This window comes from Xenopus laevis, chromosome 5L (genome assembly GCF_017654675.1).
Source record: "Xenopus laevis strain J_2021 chromosome 5L, Xenopus_laevis_v10.1, whole genome shotgun sequence".
Taxonomy (NCBI): domain Eukaryota; kingdom Metazoa; phylum Chordata; class Amphibia; order Anura; family Pipidae; genus Xenopus; species Xenopus laevis.
This window is the reverse complement of record NC_054379.1, coordinates 144,504,333-144,515,527: the sequence shown is the minus strand read 5'-3', so window position 1 is coordinate 144,515,527 and position 11,195 is coordinate 144,504,333. Positions and strand designations below refer to the sequence as shown.

The window sequence follows — 11,195 nt, the reverse complement described above, 5'->3', positions numbered from 1 at the left end:
AATATAATTATGCAGTAGTGGGAATTTAGAATTAGCATGTAATATATGTAGGACACAAATATAGGTTCAGCTGTAACAAGCTACTTTGTGATGCAGCTCCTTGGGGTGAATATGATTCTATTCCTAATGCCACATTAAAGGCTTTTCAACAGTAATACACAGATAGTTACATAGTTAAGTTTGGTTGAAAAAAAAATAAGACCATCAAGTTCAACCCCTCCAAAAGAACCCCAGTGCACATATATATATCTATATATATATATATATATATATATCTATATATATATATATATATATATATATATATATATATATATATATATATATATATATATATATATACACACACACTTATGCCAACCTATCTATATAGATCCTCTCGTTGTACCAATCTCTGTTACAAACAAAATCAGATACACAAGGTAGATTTGTGTTTCTCAAAAATTAGGCAAGTGATACACATCTGTATATGTACCACATACTGAACAAATGTCTTTCTAGAAAAAGATTAAAGTATTATAGGACCAATTTGCAGAGGGCTGCAAATCAAAATACATACAGACTTTGCATCTTCTTGTTGATACCTGAGGGCTTCATAGTATCCATAAGGAAAAATAGTCAATCTTCTCTTTGTATGAGCATCCTATCAAAAGCTCCTCCTCTGATGCCCATATTAATCCTTTCTAAGCCAGACTTATTATAACCACAAAAGATGTGTCCAATGTGACAGCTGTTACTGATAATTTTCTTATTTTGTTGAATCAGAATTTTGCAATTGTCTATTGATTGATGTCAATATTTATTCACGTGCAAACTACTATGTGTTTCAGGCAAACATACACTATCACAAGTGTCTTTCATCTGCAGCTGACAAGGCTTGAGAGAGGGATCGTTTACCTTATACCTCTACTGAAAAGAATGCTTCAAAAGCGTAAGGAATGTGTACAGTATGTAGTAATGATATATTTGTATTTTTCATGTGTTTAATGTTACTCCACAAATGCTCACAGCTATTTACTTTCCCCTCTACTAGGCCTCCATTGATTTTCTTCTGCAGAAACTACCATTATTTGGTTCCCTGCAGCTGTGTCCCTGCTGCACATAGGGATGCCATGTTTTATGGAAAACAGTACAAACTGCACTATATTTTAGTTTTCTACATGATTAATAACATTGGTGTCAAAGAGCATGCCAGGCAGCAATCCTACTTAGTCACTTTTGACCTTGGGTCCCCCCACTGGTTCATCTTCCCCTGCCATGCTTCACACTGGGTACTTTTTACCACATTTCCTCAATTGTTTCCTTTGCATTTCAGCACCTCTGTTGCTCTGCTGTGCCTCCACCCAATGTTATAAAGTCCCATTAATGTTTCCATTGGCTAAGACCACCATAGTTTACATGCTCATACACCAGTCCCCAACTATAACATAACCCAGTGGCTTTCCTACTATTCTACTGATTTCCCCCACTTGTTTCCTTTTCCATTTCACAGACTTCTTTATGCTTTTCCTCTCCTACTGTACCCCACTACCGTCACCATCTAATGTTATAGTTTCCCATTAATAATTTTTCCGCAAAAGTTTAATGATTCTTCAGCCGCTTGTGTCTCCAACCCTCACCAGAGTTTAGATCAGTGACTTTCCTACTATTCTGCAGATTTTCCCCACTTGTTTCCTTTTCCATTTCACGGTATTCTTTGTGCTTTTTCTCGCCTGCTGTAACCCGCTACCGTCACCATCACACCATCACATTTCCCACAAATTAATTTCTAGCCACAGTTTAACGATTCTTCAGCCACGTGTGTCTCTGACCCTAACTAGAGCTTAGACCAGTGATTTTGCTACTATACTGCAGATTTTTCCTATTTGTTTTCTTTTCCATTTCACCGACTTCTTTGTGCTTTTCCTTTCCTATTGTACCCACTACCGTCACCATCACTTTTTAGCTTTCCACTAATTATTTTCCAGCCACAGTTCAATGATTCTTCAGCGACCCTAACCAGAGTTTAGACCAGTGACTTTCCTACTAGTCTGCAGATTTTCCACACTTGTTTCCTTTTCCAATTCTCAGACTTCTTTGTGCGTTTCTTTTCCTTCACTTAGGGTTGCCACCTTTTCTTAAAAACAACACCAGCCTATAATGTTGCTTGGCATCAAGCAACATTTTTACAGGCCAGGCCACTAAAATACAGGCCAGGTGGCAGGTGGCAACCCTAGCCAAGGTCTGGACTTAGAATTAAAATAGGCCCTGGCATTTCAGGTACACAGAGGCCCAATCAGCCCCCCACCAGCCCATTAAATAATGCCTGTCTATGGCATCTTACAACAGCCCCTCTGCCATTTGCCAGAACCCACAGATTGCCAGTCCAGGGCTGCCCTAACCCCACTACCATCCACATCAAATTGTAGTTTCCCACAAATTCATTTCCAGCCACAGACTAATGATTCTTCAGCAGTTTGTATCTCCCCAATCACAGATTAGACCAGTGACTTTCCTACTATTCTGTAGATTGTCCCCAATTGTTTAATTTTCCATTTTAGAGATGTGATTTGTGCTTTCCCTCCCCCTACCGACACCAACAAATGTTCTTAACAAATAATGATTCTCCCTCAGCTCTTAGTCTCCCGCCCTCACCACAGTTCAGCCCAGTGTGTAAGTGATAGTCCTGTCACACTTGATTGAATTGCACATAGTTTTCACCGCGTTACCCACAACCCTGACTGACTCTTCACACCGCACATTAACCAATAACCACTACCGAACGCCATATTTTTTTTCAGCCCGCGAGGAATAACACAAGCCCCGCCATAACTATTCCAAACGCTATTCTCCACCAGCCACAACGCTCTGAACATGCGCAGTTACTCTCTGTGAGGTATTACTGCGACGTCACCTAACTAATCCACGCATGCGCTAAAGTTGCCTGAACTTTAATAGGAATTTTCTAATACTACGGCCTTGCAACGACAAGGGTGGGACGTAGTTAAGTTCCGCCCACACGCCAGCTCAGTGTAGGTAATTTCTGGTGACAGGATGGCGGAGGAGCCGGGAGTGTGGAGCTTGCTGGAACGGGCGGTAAGTAGAGTGAAGGCGAGATACGTCTGTAGCTGATTCCTGACTTTATATAAGAATGTAAAACCCCTGTGTGCAAGTAGGTTTTCTCTATGACGTACGGTAAATGGGTAATAAAAGGCACCTAGTGTGTACTCAGGTCTAGTGACCAATCAGATGTTTGCACGTGACAGCTGTGAATTGGTTGCTACTGGTAACTAGACCGGAAACAAACCTTTGCCCCTCTTATTACATTTTCCCCCACAAGGCCTTATTTAGCTATATATGTGTATATGTTTATTTCTTTATAAGTAAAGAGAAATTATATTTAATTCATAAATATCATTGAAGCTTTGCCCCCTCCCCAGCTGTTCCACAAAATCATCTGGTCCCACAATAGTATCTGGCCACAATAAGCAACCGCAGTGTTTCACTGAACTTCTATAAAAAAAACTTTAGTGAGTATAAACCCTGCTTCTAACTAATACTGCCCCATAAAGGCCACACAGACTAAAAAACACGAGGACTGGTTTACTAACTTGGGCTAATTTACTAACTTGATAAATTGCATCAGTACAGTCAGGTCCGGACTGAGAATTAAAATAGGCCCTGGCATTTCAGGTACCCAGAGGCCCACCCAGCACAGGGTCGGACTGGGGGGCCCACTTGGGCTGCTGTCCCCGGGACCAGGGTCGGACTGGCAATCTGTGGGTTCTGGCAAATGACATAGGGCTGCTATAAGTTGCCATAGAAAGTCAGTATTTAGTGGGCTGGTGGGGGCTGTTTGGGCCTCTGTGTGGGCTGATTGGGCCTCTGTGTACCTGAAATACCAGGGCCTGTTTTGACTCTCAGTCCAGCCCTGCCCGGGAATCCCTCTCGGCAGCCTCCAGGGCCCCCTCCTGACCTCCAGCCCGCCTCCACGAACGTGACGTGTGTGCGAAAAAGACGCAACCCAGGGCCCCCTCCTGATTTCCAGTCCCCTGCCCACCTCCATGAACACGCCGTATGCGCGTGCAAAAGACACAACGTGCATACGCAGAAGATGCGTTGCAGCTACGGCATTACCTTTTCTGGGGGAGCTGGTCTGGGCCAGCGGGGGCCCACGAGGGCCAGGCCCACCGGGGTTTTTCCCGGTGTCCCGCCATCCCAGTCCGAAACCGACCCAGCAATCCACTAAATACTGACTTTCTATGGCACATTATTGCAGCCCCTCTGGCATTTGCCAGAACTCACAGATTGCCAGTTCGGGCCTGAGTACAGTTATTGGTATGTAGTAATTAGTGTTGGTCTACTACAAATAAAGGAGGTTTTATATAGACAAATAAAAGGAGTCAATTGGAAATCAGCCAGATATCAATCCTGCAGGTTTGAAACTCCAGTCAAATAAAGATATCTGAGCTTAGATTAGGTCTTCCTCCAACTGGTCCTTGGCCCCAGGGCTCAAACAATTGAATCAGCCTGTTTGTCCCACTTGTTTTACCAAGCACCACTAACACCTTGTACTTAAGGTTGCCACCTGGCCGGTAAAAATGATGGTTGATCCCAATGTTATTAATAGGGAAAAAAGATAAATATATAGGAAGGCCGGTATTTTTTTCTAGAAAAGGTGGCAACCGTAGTTGCACTTACTGTATGTTTTCAGATAAGCTTTGTGAGGCCTAGCTCCAACGTCACAAAAGCCTGATTTGGTCCGCCTTTGGATGGCCAGATTAGTCTAAGAGGTGATCTGTCCGTGTATGGCCAGCTCTAGAATATAAAAGGAAAAATCTCATTAGGTTCTTGAATGTTATATAAATATGAATATACAAATATCTCAAGTAGCCAGCATATGGTCAAGTTGGATTTCTCTGTAATAGTGTTAAAAGATTGTCTTGCGTGTATATAAAAATAAATCCTACGTAAAATTTTCCTTTGTATTTGTAGCCCATTGACTGGACAGAACCATGGCTGATTGGACTTGCTGCTTTTCACATACTGTGCTTCATAGTCACATATATTTCTTTTAAATCATACCCACTTCAGATTTGCCATTTTTTGCTAATGGGTAAGTTAAAACGAACACTTTTACTTCTGTTTTGGGAACTCCGTTATGTTTCTTCATGACATTTAAGTTCGGAGAAAAAAACTCTAAACGAGTTTTGTATAATTCGAATCAAATTCGATTCGAGTTTTCGGATTGGTAAACTTGTTCTGAGATTTAACAATTTTAATATTTTTTTTTTTAACAAATTTCCCCCAATCGAATTTCAAATTAATTCGTATTTAAGGGAGTTTAAAAAATTTGAAATTCGACCCATGATAAATGTGCCTCCCCGCATCTGGGCAGTAACGCCTGGCAGCCAATCTAATGTTTGCTTTCATTATTTAACCTGCAGCTGTCTGGAAAAAGCCAATCTCTGATTGCTTGCTATGGGTTACTGCCAATATTCAAATGTGTCCAGTATTTATAAATGAGCCCTTTCGTTTATATTTCTTTATTGTAATGGGAAAAAGGCTTATGTGCTGCATCTCAAAACCAAATCCGAAAAAATTAAATGGATATGTTAATATAAGCCCCGAGGCATTTTTTGAACATAAATACTCACACTTGCTTTTTTTCCTGGCCCATTTGTGCTAATAGTACTCCTGGAGTTTAATGTCATTATGAAAAACCAATTGGGAGCAGGCACTCAATGAAGGCAAACTTCCACCAGGCATAAGTTCAAAGTGAAGAAAGTTTATTGTGTCCACAGCCTTACGCATTTCGTGTCATAAACACTTAATCATAGGCTGGCCTATGATTAAGTGTTTATGACATGAAACGCGTAAGGCTGTGGACACAAACTTTCTTCACTTTGAACTTATGCCTGGTGGAAGTTTGCCTTCATTGAGTGCCTGCTCCCAATTGGTTTTTCGGTTTGTCCGCTCCCCGTGCTGAGGGCTCAGGGCGGTGCACCTGGGCCACTTCCCCCGTGTGGTGAGTAATCATTTTACTGTTTGGAGACCCTATTATTACAGATATATTTCCGTTTTAAAGGAGAAGGAAAGGTTACAACTAAGTAAGCCTTATCAGAAAGGTACATCTAAATATACCAGTAAACCCCCAAAGTAATGCTGCTCTGAGTCCCCTGTCAAAAGAAACACTGCATTTCTTTCCTTCTATTGTGTACTCATGGGCTTCTGTATCAGACTTCCTGCCTTCAGCTTAAACCTCATTGCCCTGGGCAAGAGCATGCTCAGTTTGCTCCTCTCCCACCACCCCTCCCTTCTCTACTGTAATCTGAGCCCAGAGCAGGGAGAGACTCAGGCAGGAAGTGATGTCACACCATGTTAATACTGCAGCTCCTATCCTAAACAAACAGAGAGTTTCTAGAGCTTTTTACTCCGGTATGGTAAAACATTCTACAGAATAAATATAGCATTCTCTATTGCAGCTAATCTATTGGCAATAAAATACCTCCGTAGCTTTCCTTCTCCTTTAATGTCATTATGACCCAGCCAAATGTTTGTCCACAAAGGCGTGAAGGCCAGAATCCTTTTACGCCAAAGATGATGTACAGTACAATATGAAATCTTTAGTTTTTTTGAAATTATTCCTTCTTCCTGTAGTTGCTTTATGTTCACTTCATCACCCAACGGGAGATCTTCTCTCCCACAAGTGATGAAGCCTCTGCCAATACCTGTACATTTGACTGAATCAATGCATGTAAAACAATGGGGCTCATTTATCAACACTGGACAAATTTGCCCATGGGCTGTTACCTATAGCAACCAATCAGTGATTAGCTTTTTAAAGCCAGCTGCAAGAAGAACAATGAATGCAGCAATCTGATTGGTTGCTATAGGTAACAGCCCATGGGCAAATTTGCCCAGTGTTGATAAATGAGCCCCATTGTGTAATGATGGTGTGCCCTTAGAAATCCCTTCCCTCTCCGTCTGTGAATGTCTGATGTTGTTTCTGACTGTGAAATTGCATCTGTAGTGCCATAGCCAGGGGTTGGCTCATACATTGGGTACATAATTTAAGCTTGGAAAACCGTTTTAATGCACCTTAAATGGAGAAAAGTTTAGCAATTCAAATTACATTGAGAAATGTTCATGTGCAAATGATTCAAGCACTTACAGTTCGTTCTAGTTACAAACTTATTTCTAAAGACACAGGCATCGTTTTCTTATGACTGACGCACACCCAAATGCAGTGATTCAAGTATTGTGTTTTACACGTGCTAGTCGTAACTCAACCATAAAAGCATATATCAGTTCACTTAAATATACATGCTCTGTGTGTACACAGCCTAAAGATTGCTTTTTTTGATTATTTTCCTTGAATAGCTGTCACACGTTATTGCACTAAAACCTTTACTATTTACAAAGATTCAAAATGTGTCAGTTGAGCCTGTGCATATGTTAAAAATGATGTTTATATCAAACATGAAATACATTTGTTTTTCTTGCAGTTGTCCTTGTAAGTTGTGCTGAATATATCAATGAATTTGCGGCAATGCACTGGAGGTAATTCTGCTGTAAACAAATCCAGATTTCTATGTAATTATTTGCAAATAACTGTTAAAGGGTGGTTCAGCTTTAAGTTAACTTTTAGTATGTTATAGAATGGCCAGTTATTAGCAACTTTTAAATTGGTCTTCATTATTTTTTTTTTAATAGTCTTTTTTAATTATTTGCCTTCTTCTGACTCTGTCCAGCTTTCAAATGGGGGCCAGTGACCCCATCTGAAACCAAATGCTCTGTAAGGCAACAATTTATTGTTATTGCTACTTTTTATTATTCATCTTTCAGGCCACTCCTATTCATATTCCAGTCCCTTGTTCAAATCAGTGCATGGTTGCTATGGTAATAAGGACACTAGCAACCAGATTGCTGAAACTGCAAACTGGGGAGTTGCTGAATAAAAAGCTAAAAAATTAAAAAACCACAAATAATAAAAAATAAAAACAAATTGCAAATTTTCTCAGAATATCTCTATCTACATCATACTAAAAGCTAGTTTAAAGGGATACTGTCATGGGTAAAAAAAAATTTCAAAATGAATCAGTTAATAGTGCTGCTCCAGCAGAATTCTGCAGTGAAATCCATTTCTCGAAAGAGCAAACAGATTTTTTTTATATTGAATTTTGAAATCTGACATGAGGCTAGACATATTGTCAATTTTCCAGCTGCCCCTGGTCATGTGACTTGTGCTTTGATAAACTTCAATCACTCTTTACTGCTGTACTGCAAGTTGGAGTGATATCACCGCCTCCCTTTTCCCCCCCAGCAGCCTAACGAAAGAACAATGGGAAGGTAACCAGATAACAGCTCCCTAACACAAGATGAAAAAAAAAATGTCTAGCCCCATGTCAGATTTCAAAATTGAATATAAAAAAATCTGCAATTACTGCCTGCAAGCTCTCACAGTGCCTGCGGGCACCAACAGGTTCAATATGATTACTAGTGATGTGTACTAGTGTTTTAGTGTTTTACGAAAGGGGCAGGCGTGAGTCTACAAATTGACAGGCCGGCTTCCGGTAGCCAGATTTCGGGCGGCCCACACATCACTAATGATTATTTGCAACACAACGGTATTTTATAGTCAGTGGACTAAAGAACAGATGATAAGAGAAGGAAATGTAAATCTAGATTACATGGCTGGATATGCCTACATTTTTTACCACCACTAGTTGTCAGTGCACCCTTTGAGTAAGAGCAGAAATAAAGTGCACTGTTGTCTAATCTAATAGCACATAGGGCAGTTGGTGTAGGAATTAATATCACTATAACTGATTTTATTTTTTTAATTTAATTATTTTTTTCAGAGCATATTCAAAACAACAATATTTTGATTCAAGTGGAATGTTTATTTCCTTGGCATTTTCTGCACCTTTATTGTGTAACACTATAATTATTGTGGTAAGTATCTTGCTAATCCACATGGCTTGGCTTCATCTTTATTAGTCATTTCACTGTCATTTTTTGAGTCGTGCTGAACACATAAGTAAAGCAATAATGTTTGCGCAAATATATTTTCTAATTTTGTTTCTTATTAAAAAATTCACTATGAATGCATTGCGTTTAAGGGGCACATTTACTAAGGGTCGAATATTGAGGGTTAATTAACACTCGATATTCGACCATCGAAGTAAAATCCTTCGTCATCGAAGTCGAAGGATTTACCGCATGTAGTTCGATCTAAGGAAAAATCGTTTAAAAACGGTTTGAAGGATTTTAATCCATCGATCAAATGATTTTCTTTCGATCAGAAATTGCTAGGAAAGCTTATGGAGAAGGTCCCCATAGGCTAACATTGATGCTCGGTAGGTTTTAGTTGGTGATGTAGGTAGTCGAAGTTTTTTTTAAAGAGACAGTACTTCGACTATCGAATAGTCGACTGTTTTTTTTGTTCGAATCGTTCGATTCAAAGTCATAATCGATGGTCGAAGTAGCCAAAAAAAAACTTCGAAATTCAAAGTTTTTTTCATTCGAATCCTTCACTCGAGCTTAGTAAATGTGCCCTTACGTGTCCAGGGGAAGTGACCAGGATAAAGTTTTCGTTTTGGCCACAAAATACACTTGCATGGGCAATGGCTCATGCATATCACCTAGTCCATGAGTGCCCATACTTTACTAATACGAGGTATACTTTTAGCAAAGTTGTCCTATTATGATCTACATCTATAATATCACTGTTCGCATTCTGTTCCAAGGAAAATATTACTTAAATATTATAATGATTTTTAAGATAATTTACATTGCTATATTTAACAACTATTTCTTGTGTAGCTTTAACAGAATAAATATCTGAATGAAAAGAATAACACAGAAGGGTAATTAAGACAAGTTGTTTGTTGACAGTGTCTTGAGATCTATTGATCACCAACTAAAGGTCTACTGGTAGATCCCAATCTATCTTTTGGGCATCGCTGACCTAGTCTATTACTAACCTTGCTGGTTTTTGACATCCCAAGTGCACAGTAGAGTAAAAAAGATCTGAGCTTTAAAGTTAAGTTTATATTTTCTTTCTCCACTGTTTATCCACGCTACAAGTTAGGGCAATGGATTGCTAGATCAACGCAGTGCTCAAGGGAGTAGTATCCCAGGCTGGTAAACTTCAGTGCTGACCTGGCATCTAAAGTACATGATTATTATATTCATGGGGGGGTACATAACACATTGGCACCCCCTAGTTAATTTGAGTTAGCTTGTAAATCTAATTTATTGGTAGTAGGTTGCTGTAGGGTTAATGCACTAGGGCTAATGCACCATGTTACTATTGAGTTCCATCTTATACAGTATTTATTATGATACATGTTTCACAGGTAACTTTTTTTTCCTCTACCTTAAATACAGGTCCATTGGGTATATAAGACATTATGTGTTATGACTGAACTGAAAACGTTGCAGCAAAAAAGAAAAGAATCAAGGGAGAAAAGAAAGAAAAAGGAATAGGCTGAACAACAATGCAGCAAAAAGTCGTCAGTCTGTTCAGCACTGCAGCTGCAGAACTATAAGTGGATACTTGACTACTGAGTTTAGATTGATTGTCAGATGCCCCACGTGAAAATATGTTGCAGAAATGACAACCCTTGAAAATTTTTTACAACTGCCATACAGTGAAGTGTTGTAACTCAATCATTCTTTCATCCCATTTCTGCAATATTCAAAGTAGACTTTACACAGTTGTAAATAAGATTTTTTTTTTACCTCTGTTAATAAATTGTTTATACATTTTGTTCATATTATGTCTAACAGGGGCTGCTCAACCTGGGAAAGCAGGCAGCGTGAATGGCTGGCTTTTCAGGCAAATTGTTATTAAAGTAGGAATATTAACGGAACATTCCTTCTACTTTAGAAGGTTTATAATGCAGAGTCATATATTTCCCATTTAACCTTCTTCAGTGACCTGCTGAAAGATATATCTGAAGCTTCAGATTATATCCTATAATGGTCCAGTCAAATACCATAAATCAAAAATCAATTAAGGGGCAAGTTTATACAAGGTTGAGGTGAATTTTCGAATGAAAAAAATTCTAATTTCAAGCTATTTTTTGTGTACTTCGACTAGGGAATAGTCCAAATTCGATTTGAATTTGAAAAAAAATTCAAATATCGAAATTTATCATGTACTGTCTCTGTACCATTCGCCATCTAAAACCTGCCTGATTCGAATT

The 11,195-nt window shown here is 39.2% G+C and overlaps 1 protein-coding gene across 1 annotated transcript; it reads left to right on the top strand.

Annotated features, from left to right (window-relative positions):
• Window positions 1-2,925: 2,925 nt before the first annotated feature.
• tmem18.L (transmembrane protein 18 L homeolog) lies at window positions 2,926-10,755 on the top strand. Its single transcript, NM_001096581.1, is given in 5 exon segments — window positions 2,926-3,075; window positions 4,975-5,095; window positions 7,488-7,542; window positions 8,844-8,937; window positions 10,375-10,755. Coding segments are annotated over 5 exon segments (411 nt in total). The 5' UTR covers window positions 2,926-3,033; the 3' UTR covers window positions 10,474-10,755.
• Window positions 10,756-11,195: the final 440 nt, after the last annotated feature.